Below are 22,956 nucleotides of genomic sequence, written 5' to 3' on the forward strand. Positions count from 1 at the left end.
CCTAACCTTAAACATCAATGCCATTCTTAAGGCGCTGCAGGGCGGTGGACCCCTAGGGGCAGGACGGGGCAATCCAGCTATATTATGTGCAAGTAAAAAGAGTACTATTAGGCCTATGATATGTGCCCTCTGTAATTATTGGGACAGTGAAGCATTATTTTCTTTTTTTATTTGGAATCAAACAATGACTATGAAGTTCAACTGCAAACTGTCAGCTTTCATTCGATGGGTATTTTCATCCATAACGGGTGAAACGTTTAGAAATGAAAACACTTTTTGTACATAGTCCCCCCATTTTAGGGGAACAAAAGTATTCGGACAAGTTCACTTGTATGTGTATTAAAGTAGTACAAAATGAAGTATTTGGTCCCACATTCATAGCACGCAATGACTACATCAAGCTTGTGACTCTACAAGTTTGTTGGGTGCATTTGCATTTTGCTTTGGTTGTGTTTCAGATTATTTTGTGCCCAAAAGAAATGGTGGATTGCCATTACAGTAACAGGGGAGGTTAGCATTTTTTATGTGTGCGTCTATAATTTCTCACTAATCATTATTAACGATTCATTCAGGATGATCCATAATCATGTCAGCAGCCAAATTCAATAAATTGTGTAGAAATGCAGGAAATTAGTTGTAGATGCCCAGAAAATTCTGTGGGAGGACCCCCAGACCCCCCTCCAGTTTATGTCCTCCCCACTTCTAAAACCAAAGTTGCGCTGTAATATTTTATGTTTTTATGTTCTGATTACTTTTCTGTGCAGCATTGTCAGTGATGGATTCATACAGTCTACAAGAATATCACGTCTCAGGATATGACCCAGATGCAGACACAAGAGGTGGATAGTACAGTTCTCAATAATGTATTATAACACGGGGCAAAGGGCAGGTCGAGGACAGGCAGAGGTTCGTAATCACGCACGAGTCAAGCAGGTACAGGATGGCAGGCAGGCTCGGGGTCAGGGCAGGTAGAGGTTCGCAATCAGGTCAGAGTCAGGCAGGTACAGGACGGCAGGCAGGCTTGGGATCAGGACAGGCAGAATGGTCAGAACCGGGAAAACTAGGAAACAAACAAACGGGAAAGCACCCTGGTAAGAGCTGACAAGACAAGACTAACTGGCAACAGACAAACAAAGAACACAGTGTTAGCAGTTGATGTTTTTCTTTAATAACACAGACCCCAAAGCAAATCAGGGGGACAAAATAGGTTTATTTGAAGAGGACAAATCATACGGTGAGGTAGACGGTCATTCTCCCCTGTCCTCTTAGATTCTCTCCTGTGGTTCTCTCCACAGAACAAAGGGACAGAATGTAGTTTTATAACCCAGGCCTAGCCTGTGGTTGACCAATTAGAAGTCCTTGCTGTTCAACTGGGCCAATGGCCAAATAACAAGTGTCCTATTTCAGGCTCACTGTATAGACAAACTCCTCCCATGTCTCTGACCCATTGATAAATAATTCCCTATTACAGAAAAAAAACTATTTCCATTGATCGTTAATTCTAATCCTCTCGTCCTCTGCAATGTGTATTTATCTTCGACATATTCTTACAACAGGTATAAATGCTCAGGGGATAATGGGAAAGATGGGCGACACCTGGAGGGGGGTGGAGACAAGCACAAAGACAGGTGAAACCAATCAGGGTGTGACAAATAATTTTTCTGAATCTCACTAATTTCCCATTCCAATGTAGGAGGAGGTTACCACAGCAATCACTGTAGCAGAACAGAACAGTCTCTAGGTGAAGATAGATATTAAATAATGAATTCCAAAAGAAAAATCAAAGAAAGGAATAAAAGGCTGAGGTATAAATAATTGAATAGGTTTTGGCTGGAGTCTAAAGGAGGACAACACAAAGCACTTGTTTTTGTCCTAAGTATTTTACCATTGTATTTCACTGTGTTGAAATACAATGGTAAAATACTTAGGACAAAAACAAGTGCTTTGTGTTGTCCTCCTTTAGACTCCAGCCAAAACCTATTCAATTATTTATGAGTCACTTCAGTGAACCCCCTTCAGTGAACTTTAGGACATTTTCTCTTCTGACGTGAACAGTATGTGTGCCGGTACTTTTCTTAAGCTATCAAATGTGTTATGCCATGGCAGAGTACAGTACTCTATATTGAATGGAGTGGGTACACGTTGATTTGTAGGCCTACCCATCTTTCAACATAAATGTTATACCCTCCCATCACAGTTGACCCCTTTATCATAATGTCCACAGCAGGTATCTGATTCAAAGAGCAGTTGGTGCCCATTATCCTCGGACAATAGACTTGGTCCTATTCAGACCTCGATTGACTGCAGGAGGACAGAAGGGTCCAAGTTTCCGAATAGAGCAGCGGGCGGTGGCACACTAGCCTCAGACAGGTGCCCTAGTTCAATCCCTACTAAATGCCCTGCTGGGCTGGCATGCATTCTTAATCTCACTAGTTAATGCCCATGATTTCTTGATGATGGTGTTTCAGGGGAGAAGTTAAYCCCAGTCAGTCAGTGCCCAGCCACTCACAGGGCAGGGCTTGACCCCTATCAGGCTATGGCTATGTGATATTTGAATGATACCAGGCGAATCTGTCTTGGACTGTATGGTCACTTGTTCAAGTGTGCACTCCTGTATTTCTGTTCACCTGTTCAAGTGTGTACTGTATTTCTCGTCACTTGTTCAAGTGTGTATTCCTGTATTTCAGACCCTTGACTCTCCACTCTCCAATCATTTTCATGAACCCCATATGTATCTGCTCCCTATCCACCTGTCAGTAATGGCACCCCCGCTCTTCAGACTTCCAGGGCTGCATTCCAAACACGTAAAATAAAAACCCTCTCCCCTCAGCCCTCAAATTAAGTGAACACTTCTGATGACGTATGATGAGTTGACACTTGCAGGGCAAGGGAAGAATGAATTCATTTTAAATGGACCGTCCTTGCCCGGAAATTCGTCACTAATTCGTCCCACGGTTGTGTTTTCAGTCATCATGGAACCACCGGTAGCTGTTGTGTGTGCTTTATAAATGCTACAGTCAATTATGATTGCATTTCATATCTTGGCAAGAAGACAACGCATCTGCAGACATTGAATACTAGCCATCCGACAATATCAGGTAWATCAAAAATGACAATGTATAAGTGTGATGTCAGGGAAGGTTGTATGCGCTAGCTAACCTTTCCAAAAGGTCATGTGCGTTAACAGCACAATTTCTAAATTATTTACATTGGTTTTTACTTACACTTGTATGTTGACTTTTCCTTATTGATGTTGGTTCTAAGTTTTGGCTGACTTTTCTTAGCGGATGTACAATCATCGCAAATTGAATTRTGGGACGTTTCAGGCCCTGGAGTGAACCGAATTGTACACTTGCACACTCAATCACAAACAAGGGCTGAGGGGCTTACGTTGCCAACTTCCCTTGCTTGGCTAATTGTTTGGACCGATGGCAACGATGGCCGTGKCGAGGGTGTGTCTTTTACGTTTTTAAAACAGCACAGGACTCTCTTGGTTACCGTGGAAACCGGGTGCTCAGAGATGAGGAAAGATCCATTTCACACTTCAGCAAAGAGAGCGGAGAAAGCAAGGAGACAGCGAGAGAGATATGGAGAGAAATATCCCATTCATACACAGACGAAAAGCCGTCAATTTTACCATGCCATCAACTTTTTACCGCCTTTATATCTGAAAGGTATTTCCGGTAACAACACCTGTGCTTTTATTCGCAAACCGAGATAGTCATAAATGCGGTATTATGTTTAAAGGTCCCGCTAACGCCTCAGTATTAAACTTCGCCTTTCATCTTACCGGCTTTGGCACGCATTAAATYATGAACATTCTATTGTTGTCCAACATCAAAATTGTTTTTGTCAATCACAAAGCTTTAAATAAATGCATTTATTATCTTCATTTAAGTGTATGTAGTCCTGTTCTTGAGCTGTTCTTATTGTCACTGAAATGCTTTAGCATTTAGCCTGGGGGAACACACACAGATCTGCCATTTCATTTTTTTTCTTACTTCAACAGGTAAATATTTAAAGGCCCTTATATTTAGCTAATAAATAATGGGTTAATATGCATACGTTTCTAACTTCAACTTCAAACTGCTAGTAGTCTGTCTTCAACCACAATAACTGGTGGGAAGTTCAAAAGGAGAGAAAGCATGTGATGGTGTGATCACATTGGCTGGTGATGATTCATTTACTGCAGTATTAGGCCTAATATTTAGCCAACAAATGATGGGTTAATATGAATGAGCTTCTTCAGCTACACATAACCTCTCTTTTCCAGATGAGCCCGTGCGCAACTGTGCAAACCACTATTCCTGTTCTCCTGCAGTTGCATAAGCTATAGGCTGCAGTATCTTCTTGGATGTTTATGTTGAGCATATTTTACTATGATTAGTCCTGTTTAGATAACTGTCTGCTGCTACTATTAAAACTTCAGTTGGCGAGGAAGTTTGCTAGCAAGCTATCAATGTACATGGTATCGAACAAAGCGGAGAGAGTGGAGGAAAGAAATATGAAACATGGATTAAGAAAGCGATTTTTTCCAAATGATCCTACAGAGGTTCATCCAGGTCAGATTTCTAAGTTATTTACATGATCGGAAAGAGCAGATTCTAAGGTTTCTAAAGCACATTCAAGCACTACTTTTTTGCTATATGACAGCGGTTCAACGTGTTCTCACGACACTCAAGTTGTGTTGGAAAAATATGATTTATATTTTATTCTTTAATATTCCATTATATTCTAACTAYGTGTTGACTGTGATCAGGGCAGGGGAATGTACGTGTCAAAATAACAAATTATTGATTTCATGTGCATGSCATAGCCATGTAGCCTATAAACTCCACAGACAAGTAACACAATTCAACTCAATATATGCTATTCTACTCTTTTGAAAATACAAAGGCTTCAACGCCTGCCGCATGTGGCAGGGGCTACAGTCCATTACAGATTACAAAGGAAGGTGCCTCTCTACCAGACAAACTCAATGCATTTTATGCACACTTAGATGAAAACAACACTAAGCCATGCAAGAGGACACAGAGGACTGGGTGTTCATGCTCTCCGAGGCCGATGTGTGTCGTGGAAATTCTTACAAAGGGACACTCAAAGTCAATCTTAAATAACTCGTCCTTTATTTGTCAGCGCTGGAGAGGTTCCAACCAACTCAATGCGCCATAGTACACCTGTCAATCAAGCGTGGGCAGTCCCAGCAGTTGTCTTATATACGGCTATACACAGACAAGTTATATTTGCATGATTTAGCATAAYTAATGAATCACTACCGGTGGCTCGCACATGACTGACCAATACCTCACGAGGTTCTCTCTCTCTCCAAGTTGAGACCTTGAAACTGAGATACCTCGGTTGTTCCCATAGCAATATTCTGGGCGTACTGCCAAGTTGAGGAACARTGATARTGAGGATTTCTCCATACACGATCAGTCAGTCACCTGCATGAACYTTTCTAATTAGTTATTAGAAAGTAGCATTGATTTGATACTTTGTAGCATTTATTTAATACATAAACATAATATTTCCCTCACATGAGTAAGGTTTTTAATCAGGTCAACACTTGCARGGCGGCAGGACCGGACTGTATTCCAGGGCATGTTCTCAGAGCATACGCAGAACAGTTGACAGGCATATTCATGGTCATTTWCAACCTCTCCTTGTCCCAGTCAGTATCCCCACGTCTCAAGCTGACCACCATCATTCCTGTTCCCAAGAACTCTAAGGCTTCATGCCACAATGACTACCGCCCTRTAGCACTCACATCTGTAAACATGAAGTGCTTTGAAAGGCTGTTTAAGGCACACATCAATTCCATCATCCCAGACACCCTAGACCCACTCCAATTTGCATACCGCCCCAACAGATCCATAGACAACGCAATCTTAATTGCGCTCCGCACTGCCCTCACCCATCTAGATAAGAGAAATACCTATGTGAGAATGCTGTTCATTGACTACAGCTCAGCGTTCAACACCACAGTCCCCTCCAAGCTTGTCACCAAGTTAGGGACCCTGGGACTGAACACCTCCCTCTGCAACTGGATCCTGGACTTCCTGACCGGCCGACCCCAGGTGGTGAGGGTAGGCAACATCACCTCCGCCATGTTTACCCTCAACACGGGGGCCCACAGGGGTGTGTGCTTAGTCCCCTCCTGTACTCCCTGTTCACCCACAACTGCGTGGCCATGCACGACTACAACRCCATTATSAAGTTTGCTAACGACAAGACGGTGGTAGGTCTGATCACCCATGACGATGAGACAGTCTACAGGGAGGAAAAAGTTATACAGCTCCACCATTGAGAGCATATTGACTGGCTGCATCACTGCTTGAAATGGCAACTGCACCACCCTCGATCACATGGCGCTACATATGATGGTGCGGACATCTCAGTATATCACTGGGGCCGAGTTTCCTTGCCATCCAGGACCTCTATATCAGGCGGTGTGAAAGGAAGGCCCGAAACATTGTTAAATACCCCAGCCATCCAAGCCATAGACTGTTCTCTCTGGCAAGTGGTACCGGAGTAACAAGTCTGACACCAACAGGCTCCTGAACAGTTTCTATTCCTAAGCTTTAAGACTGCTAAATAGCTAACGAAATGGCTGCATGGACTATTTGCATCTGACCCTTTTATTTTACTTAAATGCACAGTCACAGGACTCTACACACACACGCACACATTCCCCCACAAACACACACACACACACACACACACACACTTAAATTGGCTCACATACACAAAACGCACACACATTCATACTGACTCTACATACACACACACACTCACATACAATCATCATACACACACACACGCACACGCGCACACACTCACATACAATCATCATATATGCTGCTGCTGCTCCATTTATCATATATCCTGATGCCTAGTCACCTTACCCCTATACATGTCTACCTCTACCACTCCAGTATCCCTGSACATTGTAAATATGGTATTGGCACTGACCCTGGAACTGCCCCTGTATATACAGTTGAAGTCGGAAGTTTACATACACCTTAGCCAAATACATTTAAACTCAGTTTTTCACAATTCCTGACATTTAATCCTAGTAGAAATGTCATGTCTTAGGTCATTTAGGATCACCACTTTTAAGAATGTGAAATATCAGAATAATAGCAGAGAGAATAATTTATTTAAGCTTTTATTTCTTTCATCACATTCCCAGTGGGTCAGAAGTTTACATACACTCAATTAGTATTTGGTAGCATTGCCATTAAATTSTTTAACTTGGGTCAAACGTTTTGGGTGGGCTTCCACAAGCTTCCCACAATAAGTTKGTTGAATTTTGGCCCATTCCTCCTGACAGAGCTGGTGTAACTGAGTCAGGTTTATAGGCCTCTTTGCTCGCACAYGCTTTTTCAGTTCTGCCCACACATTTTCTATAGGATTGAGGTCAGGGCTTTGTGATGGCCACTCCAATACCTTGACTTTGTTGTCCACAACTTTGGAAGTRTGCTTGGARTCATTGTCCATTTGGAAGACTCATTTGTGACCAAGCAAATTAACTTCCTGACTGATGTCTTGAGATGTTGCTTCAATATATCCACACAATTTTCCTTTCTCATGATGCCATCAATTTTGTGAAGTGCACCAGTCCCTCCTGAAGAAAAGCTCCCCCGCAACATGATGTTGCCACCCCTGTGCCCAGACTACGGTTGGGATGATGTTCTTCGGCTTGCAGGCCTCCCCCTTTTTCCTCCGAACATAACGATGGTCATTATGGCCAAATAGTTMTATTTTTGTTTCATCAGACCAGAGGACATTTCTCCAAAAAGTACGATCTTTGTCCCCATGTGCAGTTACAAACCGTAGTCTGGCTTTTTTATGCCGGTTTTGGAGCATTKGCTTCTTCTTTGCTAAGTGGCCTTTCAGGTTATGTCGATATAGGACTTGTTTTTCTGTGGATATAGATACTTTTGTACCTGTTTCCTCCAGCATCTTCACAAGGTCCTTTGCTGTTGTTCTGGGATTGTTTTTTGCACTTTTCACACGAAAGTAGTTCATCTCTAGGAGAAAGAACGTGTTTCCTTCCTGAGCAGTATGACGGCTGCGTGGTCCCATGGTGTTTATACTTACATTTACATTACATTTAAGTCATTTAGCAGACGCTCTTATCCAGAGCGATTTACAAATTGGTGCATTCACCTTATGATATCCAGTGGAAAAACCACTTTACACATAGTGCATCTAACTCTTTTAAGGGGGGTTTAAAGGATTACTTTATCCTATCCTAGGTATTATACTTGCGTAACTATTGTTTGTACAGATGAACGTGGTACCTTCAGGCGTTTGGAAATTGCACCCAACGATGAACCAGACATTGAAGGTAGGCCTTGAAATACATCCACAGGTACACCTCCATTGACTCAAATTATGTAAATTAGCCTATCAGAAGCTTCTAAAGCCATGACATCATTTTTTGAATTTTCCAAGCTGTTTAAAGGCACAGTCAACTTAGTTATGTAAACTTCTGACCCACTGGATTGTGTTTGTGAATTATAAGTGAAATAATCTGTCTGTAAATAATTGTTGGAAAAATGACTTGTGTCATGACAAAGTAAATGTCCTAACCGACTGGCCAAAACTATAGTTTGTTACAAGAAATTTGTGGAGTGTTTGAAAAACAAGTTTTAATGACTCCAACCTAAGTGTTAGTAAAATTTCGACTTCAACTGTTGCGAGCTTACTTTTCTTGTTCTTCTTTTTTTTTCTCTTTTCTCTACTTTATTTTATCTTATAGTGCTACGGATATTGATTACTGCATTGTTGGTAAAGCGCTTGCAGAAACTGTGCATTTACACTGTTCTTGTACACGTGACAATATGAACCTGAAACATACCGTYAATTCTGTCTGAATTAGGCAAGAGATGGAGATAAAGCGTGAGGTGGATACACAATCTTATACTTTAGCACACACACCTGAAAATAGAATGAAGATGGCAAAGTGATGGAAAGAAGATCTGTTGTTTTCCCTCTTGTGATTTTCCACTCTTTTTGATTGAGAGAGAGAGAAACAGAGAGAGAGTGATGGACTACGCTGGCGCGCTTTGTTTTGGTGTGGTGTATGTCTGCTAAAAACAGCAGGGGTGAAAATGGCTCTGGTCCTCATTTATTGATGGAGCCTCTTATTGTTGTCAAACCCAATGCGTGCTGGCTAATACATGAGTACTGCCTAATGCATGAGAATTCCCATGCCATGCCCAAAGAAGCTCACTCAAGAGTTCTGCACTTTCTCATGCATTCAAAGGAAGTATTCTTGACTCTTTGTGGGCTCAACCCYGTCTTTTGGTGAGTCTACCTCTTGGGGTGAAAGCCAAAGTTTGAGTTTGTACAGTTTTTGTAATGTAGAGCTGGAGCATATGGCTTGTTGGCAGATAGGACAGAAAGAACACCTGTAGGAGTTTTTTCTGCCTCTGTCTGTTCTCCTGTAGTGAGATGGTTATTGGTGCCAATGGAGGTTTTGGTAGGCCTACATCGTTTTTATTAACTTCAGTAGAGTTAGTATTTGTTAGCTCAAATTCGTCCCTTTGTTGAGTTGCTGAAGAACACCATAAGAATATTGTACAACCTCATTTAATGAATTTATGCAGATTAGACTACATGTTTTATACATGGCAAAGTGTTTTTTTTGCCATCAGTTCGACTCTTTCAGTGCATTAAAGGAGTATGAACACGCAACACATAATTTGTATTCAGGACAGGTACTATGTGTCTGCAGGCTACATACACAAACAACCTGGTACGTTTTGTGTGGAGGCAGTGTGCCTAAATTCACATATTGTCACAGCAGTGTTTGTTCTATTGTTGCTAGAGGATGAGATATGGATGGTAATGACAGTAGCTAGCAGTAACCAGGTAGGTGTTTCAGATGACAACAGCAGCTGGCAGGTGTTGGTGAAACGGTGAACTGAGGACCTGTTGGCTGACACACAGGTTGCTACAAGAACTGTGAAATACAGACAAACAAATAGAAGAKAAATATATAGAAGATAAAGAGTCTCTCTTGTTAAAAGGTGATTTAGTGTTGGCAGCATGTATAAAGACACCTGCATATTTCCATCAGGAAGTAAGGTGTAGGATGTTTCTGAAATATTCCCAATTTTGTTTACTTCTCCAGGGCTCATACTGGCCCGCCTTGGACTCATGTTGAACAGCCCTGCTGTGAGCATATTGATGAGGTAAAGTGAAGGAGTAGACTGGAGAGGAGGAGAAGGGAGCAGGAGACTAGAGAGGAGGCAAAAGGGYGAAAAAGCCTACAGACTGGAGAGATTGAATATTCACACAAGCTATTTAGACTGGCATCAAGATGGCTAGTATGGTTCTGCTGAGCAAAGACTTTCYCAGCTCCTCGGTTAGAATAGAATGTAATTGGATATCCCTCCGGCCACAGAGGTCAATTTAACGTTGGTTAAATGTAATTTCATTGAAATGACGTGGATACAATGTTGATTCAACCAGTGTGTGCCCAGTGGGATGTTACTTCTGCTGTAGGTTCTATTATCAYTGAGCCATAGCATTTTAAATTTGAGTCATTTAGCAGATGCTCTTATCCTGAGCGATTTACAGGAAAAATKTGGGTTAAGTGCCTTGCTCAAGSGCACATCGACAGATTGTTCACTAAGTTGGCTCAGGGACTCGAACTAGCAACCTTTCGGTAACTGGCCCAACGCTCTTAACGCTAGGCTACCAGTCACCTTTAAAGCCTGGTGTACACTACACATACAAACTTGTCCCAGACAAGTTTTTGATATTGAACACAAAATCCCCATGTCATTGCCTACTCGGGGCAAGCGGCTGTCACCGACGCTTGTTTAATGTGAGCGAGTCAGAGACGCACTCTGAGGGCTACCGATCCCGTATTTGAGCAGTCCCAGACGTCCCGATATTTTCAAACATGTTTGATTTGATCGGCACGAAATATGCAATGCTCTCGTAGTGTGCAACGTCAYGTTTTGAGAACGGTGATCAGCAAAAACCAATGAGAGCTCACCAGAGAAGAAGACAGTGAAATGATGATGATGTTGTTTCGCTTCACCCAGAATGTGTAGACTCTCGAGAAGGAGCGATGACTAGTACTAGTATGCATTGGTACTTGCCTTTAACCAAAGCCAAAGTGTCAAATCATTACAGCTCAGAAGTTCCCAAGCAATGTTTTTCAATTCAAAATGTTATTTGAACTCTGTATGACAGGTGTGAATGTCTGACTGAAAACGTTTGAGGCTGCTSTGAGTCACAGCTTATTCTAGCTGCGTTAACAATCTAATCACATAATTGTTTTTGCGACCAAGTAAAGAATTTTGTAGTGTGTGTCACGTCGTTTAGTGTGCGCGACAGCGCACCACGCGTTGGCAAGACAAAAAACTACAGTAAAGACAGTCGTTTAATGTGAGAGGCTCAGCGATGTTAGGATTTTGAAAGTGGTGTAGTGTCCACCTGGCTTCACCTGTAACCTTGATGCCAGGCTCTCAAAGGTTGTCTTCAAAGTGTTCAAAAGTCTTTGAGTGTTCAAAATGGACGATTGACTGGTTGTAATAAATTCTCACCTGAACCTTTGCAGTGTACTGTAGATATCTATGGGCCTTGATCTGTACATTTGATCTGCAGACCATACTATTCATTTGTTTATTCCTTGCGGAGGTCAGAGGGCAGCAGACAGTGATTTCCTGATGAATCCACAGTTGGAGCATTTCCATTAGGAGGTGATAACACAGGCAGATTMATTTCCTCTATTTCAGTCTCCAGCCTTATCTCACTATCAGTTTAATATGTGGGAGATGCCTCCGCAGCAACAATAATATAAGAAACTGCTACTGTTGCACACATGCAAACACACATACACACTAGGGTTGCCACAATACCAGTATCGCGATACGCAGAAGTATCGTGGCTTGGAAACAAAACATGGAGCAGATTTAAAGGGCAACTCCACCACTTTTCAATCTCCAGCACAATACCATTTTCAACATATGTGAGATAGCGCATTTCTACATTTTGTAGAAAAGAAATATTAAGTTAAAAAGTATTTTTTTTAACTGTGATTTTCAAATTGTATGACATTCACAGTGACGCGGGGRAGCAAGAAAATACCCTCCGTAGGGCGAGAAACTTGTTGCAGAGTTTGAAAATCAATGTCAGTGTTGGGGGAAGCTACTCTGAAAATAGTTTACCAAGCTATCAATTACTTCACACTGGAAGAAGTTAAGATACAATAAAGCTACCCTGAAGAAAAATATTGTTTACTTACCTAAAGTTACTTAGAACAATTTTTCACTACATGTGTACTTCATTAAAAAATATCATATCTTAATCTGAAATGTCATAGATGACAAATTGCAAGAACAGATCAGTCTGTAGTCAGATGTTGACAGAAGTGATTTAGCCCACAGAAAGTAAGAATTAGGGACACAAAAAGTGTTTCAAGTGAGAATTAGGCAAGTCTGATGCCGAAAAAGAAAGGAAATTCTTGCCTACTTCATCCATATTTGATTAGATTTTTGCAAAGAAAGTAGTGTGTAGTTCCAGTAGTTAATTACTTTAATTTACCATGTAGTGTAGCTAACTACTGAAAACACTACCAAGATGTGAATGTAGTTCAACTACCACCAAGCTACTGCAAAATGTAATTAAATCACTAGATGAACTACATGTAGTTCACTACTCACCAACACTGATCACAGTTTTAATCCTACCCTGTGATGTCACAGAGAAGCATTTTTTAGGACCTTGCTTCTTATCATKTTTAACCACAGATCATAGAAACGTGCTGTTCTCACATAAASTCAGCAAAAAAAGAAACGTCCTCTCACGCACAGAACTAGCAGTATGGCTGGTGGCATTGTCATGCTGGAGGGTCATGTCAGGATGAGCCTGCAGGAAGGGTATCACATGAGGGAGGAGGATGTCTTCCCTGTAACGCACAGTATTGAGATTGCCTGCAATGACAACAAGCTCAGTCCGATGATGCTGTGACATACCGTCCCAGACAATGATGGACCCTCCACCTCCAAATCGATCCTGCTCCAGAGTACAGGCCTCGGTGTAATGMTCATTCTTTCGAAAATAAACGCGAATCTGACCATCACCCCTGGTGAGACAAAACCGCAACTCCTCAGTGAAGAGCACTTTTTGCCAGTCCTGTCTGGTCCAGCGACGGTCGGTTTGTGCCCATAGGCGACTTTGTTGCCGGTGATGTCTGGTGAGGACCTGCCTTACAACAGGCCTACAAGCCCTCAGTGCAGCCTCTCTCAGCCTATTGCGGACAGTCTGAGCACTGATGGAGGGATTGTGCGTTCCTGGTGTAACTCGGGCAGTTGTTGTTGCCATCCTGTACCTGTCCCACAGGTGTGATGTTCGGATGTACTGATCCTGTGCAGGTGTTGTTACTCGTGATCTGCCACTGCGAGGACGATCAGCTGTCCATACGGACATTGCAATTTATTGCCCTGGCCACATCTGCAGTCCTCATGCCTCCTTGCAGCATGCCTAAGGCACGTTCACGCAGATGAGCAGGGACCCTGGGCATCTTTCTTTTGGTGTTTTTCAGAGTCGGTAGAAAGGCCTCTTTAGTGTTCTAAGTTTTCATAACTGTGACCTTAATTGCCTACCATCTGTAAGCTGTTAGTGTCTTAACGACCGTTCCACAGGTGCATGTTCATTAATTGTTTATGGTTCATTGAACAAGCATGGGAAACAGTGTTTAAACCCTTTACAATGAAGATCTGTGAAGTTATTTGGGTTTTTACGAATTATCTTTGAAAGACAGGGTCCTGAAAAAGGGACGTTTCTTTTTTCGCTCAGTTTATGTAGACACTGGTTTGGTGGAGATGCTGAATATGACGTTGACAAATGGCAGAATTGCCTTTTTATTTCTGGATGAAAACAGTCCTAATGTTGGAAGAAACTTCCTTATGGTGTCACTCAGAATCACATTTGTATATTTTGCAAGCTATAGCACACAATATTTTACATAAAGGTTTTTACGATCCATAGTGTTTGGTCTGCTTCGTGTTCTTTTTTTCTGCACACACACACACACACACACACACACACACACACACACACACACACACACACACACACACACACACACACACACACACACACACACACACACACACACACACACACACACACACACACACACACACACACACACACACAAAACACACACACACACACATGCATGAGTCACTACCACCACCATGGCCTCATACAGAAAGATGCAGAGCAACACTGATCTATATTGATCCAGATCTGTTGATTGCATTGTTCCTAATTAAGCCTGATCTCTATCTGCCCACAGTGACACGCTATGCTCCAGCTGCTCAGAGCGCAGTGGAAAGGAGAGCGACACAGACCTTAACGATGAGACGCTGTACAGGGTTCAAGAGTACTGGCTCTCTGCATCAATACGTCTAGCCTATTTCCAGATCTCTGTGATATCTGTGCTTTAGCCAACTCTGTTGTCATGCCTTGATAGTCAGAGGAATTGGTAAAAGCTATTTCAGAACTGGAACTAGGCTAGAATCAGCCTTGGATACCAACAGATATAGTAGCAATCCAACAGATAGTCTGACTCACCTATAGGACACTCACACTTGTCTCATGAACCAATCTCCATTTTGCTTTACCACAACTATCAATGAATAGGATGTGTAATATCATGCTGGGCTTTTTATATGAGCAAATGAGATGGTGTAACCGTGCAATGAATGATCTGCCTCAGCCTACATTCGATTGGCAGTCTTATTGGTTAACCGATACAGCCACTGCACCACCATAGGGGTATAGTTAGGTTTTGTATGTCACTTGGATTTGACTGTACGTGTTTAGAGTAATAGGGTTTCATATATAGACCATCTAGCATCAGTTTGGCTTTGCCTGTAGGAGAGGAAAGGCGTATTACGGTAAAGGTGTCGCAGAAGCCTCGGGTGAAATACTTTGGGGATGTGCTCAGGTTCTCTGGATCTACCAATGCGGTACATGCTAACATAAGGAACTGTCTTCAGCATATTCTTGTTTTTTCCTGTCATTTCCACCTTCAGAGTTTATTCTGTCACTTAGATTCCCACTAGTTTCTTTCAACAGCTGTGTGGCTGAGAGCCTATCACAGGAGTACTGCAGTAGTAACACAAGCCTCCCCTCCTTTTCTCCCAATAGACCCCTATTAACTTTAATGTGTGTGTGTTTGTGTTGCAGGAGCTGGTGGGCAGTGCCCCTCCACAGAGGAACTGGAAGGGGATAGTCATCGCCCTGCTGGTCATCTGCATCATCTTGTCTCTGATCGTCACCTCTGTCATCCTGCTCACCCCAAGTACGTAACACATAAAGCTGCATATACTTTTACTCTCAGCTACTGAACACTACAAACACCACACCATATACCTACAGATGTAGGATCTTAATTTGAGCTAGTTTGCTACAGTAGGAAAATAATACTGCAGCAACGGGAAATGTGAATTATTATGTGGATTATAATTAATGGACATTTTGTAGGGGCTGACACATTTTTCATAATAAAAGTCTGATATTTCAAAGTGGAAATGACAAACTTCAGAAGTCTTTTTAAACCTAAAATACAGTGCAAGTTAATCATTTTCTGCATTACAGGAACATTTTCCTGCAACAGGGTGATCAAATTAAGATTTTAAATCTGTAATAACACAAACACATTCAGCTATATTATAATAAAAACACACTTAGAAACACCCATTACAATCGGCTAGATTACACCACACACACTATCAAATGCGTAACACTGCAGACACAGCATCACTTCCCAAACAAATTCCGTCTCCCAGACACTGTTTCGATAAAAAGCTGCAGGATGGGTCTGGAGAAATGTATCCACTCTCAAATTCATAGACAGAGCTATGCAAGGACTGACCATCCATGATATCAACATGATAGTTTTKACCATGTTTTCAGGCTATGCAGTGTTTGTTTACATTTACTTAGTTTAAAAACATTGTAATTAAACAAGCTTATATTTTGGGTTCTGGTGGGGTATGACAGTTGAACTAAGCTCACGAGACATTTATCAGTTATATTCTTCAGGAATCAACGGGTACATATCATGAATTTATAAGTCCCAAAATAGATGTAGCAACTTCAGATTGCCCCTTTAAATCAAGACATACTCATACCGGAGTCAGGCCGCCAAATGAAAACTTCTACTTAGATTGAGAGGGATTACAATTGGCCTTACTAGCAGACAGCCCAGTGGGTCATTTCATAAGCCCATTCATTCATAGACAGCCAGGAGTAGAGAAGGTGATGGTAATGTGTCAGCTTGGAGATTGCATATTGGTTTTTCAGAGAGACGAGGTGAGGTCATCCTCTCGCAAGGTAATGGGGATTTAATGTATAACGCCATTCAGTGTCGTTTAATGGAAATTATTATGCAGTAATAGCTCTAGTCATTTGTATAATTGGCAGTGCATCAGAGCTGCTATTTTCCACATGTTGGGAATTAATCCCTCTTCATGGTCATTTACCAAAGATGAAGAGAATGTGTAAATGTATAGACTTGCAAAGGCACTGACGGTATAGCTCCCAGACCGTGGGCCTATGGGGTTGAAAGGCACACACACACACACACCACCATCTCTATATAACTCAACCTTTTACCTCTGTTGTCTACCTTGTCTGGTCTGCAGTTTTGCTGTCAACTGCAGAAGGGATTGTGTAGCTGGGGGTAGAGGGAGTTATGGCTGCTTGAAAAACTGTCCAGGCTGCAGTGAATCGATGCTGGTGGATCAATAGAGAGTTACCCTGGGCCAAGTGTCTATTTCTCCTTTGTAACCTCTCCGTAATTGCTGTGTCTGTGAGTTGGGAACTGCTGCTGGAAGTCCTACAATCTCCAGAGACAGAAAATGCACGTAATAGTCAGACTCTGTCAGACGTTTCCTGGTCTGTTTTTATGACCCCTCAGGCAACTTGTTGCAGGAGAAGTAAAATATAAACTTTTTTTGGAAATGGAAAATGCACTTCCCTGCAGCTGAAGGCTGCTCCAGTCACAAAGGAAGACTGTAAACGTATTACTATGTCAGAGTACTGACTGACTGACAGCAACCAGATAACAAAGATGGCCAGATCCCTTTTTTAGTTACAGGTAAGTCATGTGAATGAGAATTGAACCTTAACATTATCATATTGCTGTAACTTATTAATTATGTCTTCTTCCATTGTTTTGTTTTCTTGATATATTCCACTGGTAGTTGCAGATGATAGCCTTGCCAACAAAAAGAAAGTCACCATCGAGGACATCTTCGGAGGAGACCTTCATGTGCATGATCCCGACGCTACATGGCTCAGCGGTGAGTTGCTATAGTTACACCCTGCCCTCTCATCCGCCACAAGAAACTAAACCTCACTCAGAACCAATGTACCCTCTAACCTGCGTTCGTGCGCGGTTGCCCAGCTCCCCTCGGACTGCCACGAAGAAGAAATATCAGCCCACGCAGAGAAGCACGAGATTGAACTTCACTCAACTTTCTAGAGTTTTCCCCTTTAGTTAACACTATCAACGTTTCTCTCAACTGTGGGAATTGTGATCGAGTCAATGCCACTTTCAATGCAACATATCGAAACAAAACAATTATGCAAGACTTAGTAGGCAAAGCTAACTGTGCAAGGGATTTTCTTGTAGGCAGAGCGCATTGGAGTAGGATTCTATTGCATTGACAGGCATGACTCAGGCCCGATGTCTAAACAGACTGGTGCACCATAACCAATCAGAGCTGCAGTAGGACTACATGCAAATATCCATTACCATATATGGATCTGTGCCATTCACTTTGAACTGGACTGTGTTTACAGTATGAGCGGTTGTGAGTAAATCCGCTTGTTTTGAGATCAAATCGAAAGCTGCATGTAGCCACCTAAGCACATTTGATCATATTCTTTGCTAGTTAGTGAGTTATTAGCCCAGTTATAGCTCATTTCTTGTCAACAATGGGGGAGTGGTTGCTTCCTACAAGAGCACAAAATATGTGCATTTCTAGCCATCTTTGAAAATAGCTTTTTTCTGTCTTAAAAAGGCAGTGTTGTATTTTGAGACGATCTTGAATAAACTAAGTAGACCGTAAGCAGAGGGTAGCATAATTTATCTTATTCTCTGTAATAATAGTATGGGAACAATAATGCATTTTATTTTGTAAAGTGGTTTCTTGCATCAAACAACACATTTTCAGTCAGCTCCTTGTCTGATTAACAAGTGGATAAACAGGTTAATATCAAGCCCTGCGTGTTTTTTTTCTCCAAAGTCTCATGGAATGTAGGCCACACATTTGCTGCTACTGTAGGCTGAATGATAGAACAGCTATTTCCATGTTAACATGTTGTGGGATGAATTTTCTCCATKGTTTTTTATGGTTGGCCAGTCTGGAAGGACTACATTATGATCAAATAGCCACAGTAGCCTACTTGGCCACTTTCAAACAGTGGCCAAGTAGCCTACTTGGCCACTGTAACTTAAAGCAGGTACAGCCTCAGTGTAAACAGAAGTTGCACAGAATTTTCACAATGTTCAAGTTTGCGATCAGCAGACCTGAAATTTGCTTACTGACGAATAAATTTGAACGAACATTGCTCAGCACCCACCAACCAGTCTGCACGTTTGGAAGTTTGAAGGCCATTTTGTAGCTAAAACGATTGAAGACTTGTAGCGACCGGAATTTGTTCCGTTCAAGTCTATGGCACCTGAAATACAGTTGGATTTATGCAAATATGGTTGTAGTGTGAAAAGTATACGTAGGTTAACAAAAAGAATTCAAGCAACAATAGTGTACCAGTGCCAGTCTGCTCATTTTAAAGTAATTTTGGTGTTGGTAGCTTTAATGGTTCAAGATAAGTGGTGAATTCAAATACTTCCCATTCAAACCTATGGAGCTTTTATGTACATTTAAAATGGTTATAGTTCAAAAAGTATAAATGGTATAAAAAAGCTATATACAAGTACACCATTCCAGACCGGTCTGCATGTTTTAAAGTTTCAATGGAGTATCCAGCTTAAACGGTTGAAGACTAGTTATGTGGCAAAGTTTTCCCATTCAGGTCTATGGCCTTTGAAATGCATTGATTTATGCAAATATGGTTATAGTGTGAAAAGCATTAGTAGTATCAAAAAGTTTTTTCTAGTACACTGCCTGCATGTTTTTAGTGTTTTTACGGTTTTGAGTCTACAGGTGGCAGTGGAAAGAAAATAATAAGGATGAACAGTTTGTAAAGTTGTACTTTGCTTTCAGAAAGCACATTTAATTAAGGGTTATACAGAGAGACAGAGCCATGTAATTACTCCAATGGAACTGAGGAATGTGCCTGTCTCCACCATGGTCTCTCCACGGTGAGGAAATCCCATAGACATTGATTCTGTATGTCATGTTGTGGTAAATCCTTCATAATAAGTTTCCAGCTTATGCCGTCATGCACCATACAGTACTGTAGCTATAATGTATGCAGAGCATGTACAGGACAGGTATGGCCCAAATTAAACAGATGTAGGGCTGGTCTGATATGGCCGTTTTACCTTTGACCAGTTAAAGTGCAAAACACACGAAAATTGAATAAAACTACTGATCACCCTCTAGTGTTAGAGATTCAAATTATTTTAGTTTTTTCATTGTCTCCAGAAAGCACAAAAGCAGAACCAGTTTTTTTCTACATACTTTTACAAACTGATATATAAACAACTTAGCTACTTACACAGCAGTAACATAGCGTGTCTTCTTCACTGGAAATGAACATTTTCACAGCAACATATATCAACATAATTACTCAATCTGGATATCTCAGAAGATAATTTAATTTTTTTATTTTTTATTTCACCTTTATTTCACCTTTATTTAACCAGGTAAGCTAGTTGAGAACAAGTTCTCATTTACAACTGTGACCTGGCCAAGATAAAGCAAAGCAGTGCGACACAAACAACAACACAGAGTTACACATGGAATAAACAGGCGTAACAGTCAATAACACAATAGAAAAAAAGAAAGTCTATACAGTGTGTGCAAATGGCGTGAGGAGGTAAGGCAATAAACAAGCCATAGTAGCGAAGTAATTACAATTTAGCAAATTAACACTGGAGTGATAGATGAGCAGATGATGATGTGCAAGTAGAGACACTGGTGTGCAAAAGAGCAGAAAAGTAAATATAAACAATATGGGGATGAGGTAGGTAGATTGGGTGGGCTATTTACAGATGGACTATGTACAGCTGCAGCGATCGGTTAGCTGCTCAGATAGCTGATGTTTAAAGTTAGTGAGGGAAATATAAGTCTCCAGCTTCAGCGATTTTTGCAATTCGTTCCAGTCACTGGCAGCAGAGAACTGGAAGGAAAAGAGGCCAAATTAGGTGTTTGCTTTGGGGATGACCAGTGAGATATACCTGCTGGAGCGCGTGCTACGGGTGTGTGTTGTTATCGTGACCAATGAGCTGAGATAAGGCAGAGCTTTACCTAGCATAGATTTATAGATGACCTGGAGCCAGTGGGTCTTGCGATGAATATGTAGCGAGGGTCAGCCGACTAGAGCATACAGGTCGCAGTGCTGGGTGATATAAGGGGCTTTGGTAACAAAACGGATGGCACTGTGATAGACTGCATCCAATTTGCTGAGTAGAGTATTTGTCACGATCGTCGTAACATTGTGGAAGAGAGGAGGACCAAGGCGCAGCGTGATAACTATACATCTTCTTTTATTTGAAGACGAAAACAAAACGAAGAACACTGACAAACTATACAAAACAACAAACGACCGTGAAGCTATAAAATGAAAGTGCAGACACAAGCAACTAACGTAAAGACATAGACAATCACCCACGACCTACCTAATGAATATGGCTGCCTAAATATGGTTCCCAATCAGAGACAACGATAGACAGCTGTCTCTAATTGAGAACCAATCTAGGCAACCATAGACATACATACACCTAGACTGAACACTGCCCCATAAACATACAAAAACCCCTAGACAATACAAAACACATACATCCCACATGTCACACCCTGACCTAACTAAAATAACAAAGAAAACAAAGATAACTAAGGCCAGGGCGTGACAGTATTGGAAGCTATTTTGTAGATCAAATCAAATCAAATGTATTTATATAGCCCTTCTTAGATCAGCTGATATCTCAAAGTGCTGTACAGAAACCCAGCCTAAAACCCCAAACAGCAAGCAATGCAGTTGTAGAAGCACGGTGGCTAGGAAAAACTCCCTAGAAAGGCAAAAACCTAGGAAGAAACCTAGAGAGGAACCAGGCTATGAGGGGTGGCCAGTCCTCTTCTGGCTGTGCCGGGTGGAGATTAAAACAGAACATGGCCAAGATGTTCAAATGTTCATAAATGACCAGCATGGTCAAATAATAATAATCACAGTAGTTGTCGAGGGTGCAACAGGTCAGCACCTCAGGAGTAAATGTCAGTTGGCTTTTCATAGCCGATCATTRAGAGTATCTCTACCGCTCCTGCTGTCTCTAGAGAGTTGAAAACAGCAGGTCTGGGACAGGTAGCACGTCCGGTGAACAGGTCAGGGTTCCATAGCCGCAGGCAGARCAGTTGAAACTGGAGCAGCAGCACGGCCAGGTGGACTGGGGACAGCAAGGAGTCATCATGCCAGGTAGTCCTAGGGCTCAGGTCCTCCGAGAGAAAGAGAGAAAGAAAGAAAGAGAGAATTAGAAAGAGCATACTTAAATTCACACAGGACACCGGATAAGACAGGAGAAATACTCCAGATATAACAGACTAACCGTAGCCCCCCGACACATAAACTATTGCAGCATAAATACTGGAGGCTGAGACAGGAGGGGTCAGGAGACACTGTGGCCCCATCCGATGATACCCCCGGACAGGGCCAAACAGGCAGGATATAACTCCACCCACTTTGCCAAAGCACAGCCCCCACACCACTAGAGGGATAACTTCAACCACCAACTTACCATCCTGAGACAAGGCCGAGTATAGCCCACAAAGATCTCCGCCACGGCACAACCCAAGGGGGGCGTCAACTCAGGTAGGAAGACCACGTCAGTGACTCACTCAAGTGGCGCACCCCTCCTAGGTACGGCATGGAAGAGCACCAGTAAGCCAGTGACTCAGCCCCCGTAATAGGGTTTGAGTCAGAGAATCCCAGTGGAGAGAGGGGAACCGACCAGGCAGAGACAGCAAGGGCGGTTTGTTGCTCCAGTGCCTTTCCGTTCACCTTCACACTCTTGGGCCAGACTACACTCAATCATAGGACCTACTGAAGAGATGAGTCTTCAATAAAGACTTAAAGGTTGAGACCGAGTCTGCGTCTCTCACATGGGTAGGCAGACCATTCCATAAAAATGGAGCTCTATAGGAGAAAGCCCTGCCTCCAGCTGTTTGCTTAGAAATTCTAGGGACAATTAGGAGGCCTTCGGCTTGTGACCGTAGCGTACGTGTAGGTATGTAYGGCAGGACCAAATCGGAAAGATAGGTAGGAGCAAGCCCATGTAATGTTTTGTAGGTTAGCAGTAAAACCTTGAAATCAGCCCTTGCCTTAACAGGAAGCCAGTGTAGGGAGGCTAGCACTGGAGTAATATGATCAAATTTGTTGGTTCTAGTCAGGATTCTAGCAGCCGTATTTAGCACTAACTGAAGTTTATTTTGTGCTTTATCCGGGTAGCCGGAAAGTAGAGCATTGCAGTAGTCTGACCCAGTAACCCAAGTAACACAAGCATGGATGAATTTTTCTGCATCATTTTTGGACAGAAAATGTCAGATTTTTGCAATGTTACGTAGGTGGAAAAATGCTGTCATTGAAACAGTCTTGATATGTTTGTCAAAAGAGAGATCAGGGTCCAGGTCCTTCACAGTTTTATTTGAGACGACTGTACAACCATCAAGATTAATTGTCAGATTCAACAGAAGATCTCTTTGTTTCTTGGGACCAAGAACTAGCATCTAT

At 42.0% G+C, this 22,956-nt stretch overlaps 1 protein-coding gene across 3 annotated transcripts in view; it reads left to right on the plus strand.

Annotated features, from left to right (window-relative positions):
• LOC111979475 (A-type potassium channel modulatory protein DPP6) overlaps positions 1–22,956 on the plus strand; it is a 139,359-nt gene that overhangs the window by 73,139 nt on the left and 43,264 nt on the right. For all 3 annotated transcript variants that reach the window (XM_024010050.3, XM_070448857.1, XM_024010051.1), the window contains exons 2-3: positions 15,226–15,340; positions 17,247–17,345. In XM_024010050.3, coding sequence (XP_023865818.1) covers positions 15,226–15,340; positions 17,247–17,345 — 214 coding nt within the window. The remainder of the gene's footprint in view (positions 1–15,225; positions 15,341–17,246; positions 17,346–22,956) is intronic.

This window comes from Salvelinus sp. IW2-2015, linkage group LG19 (assembly GCF_002910315.2).
Source record: "Salvelinus sp. IW2-2015 linkage group LG19, ASM291031v2, whole genome shotgun sequence".
NCBI classification, from domain to species: domain Eukaryota; kingdom Metazoa; phylum Chordata; class Actinopteri; order Salmoniformes; family Salmonidae; genus Salvelinus; species Salvelinus sp. IW2-2015.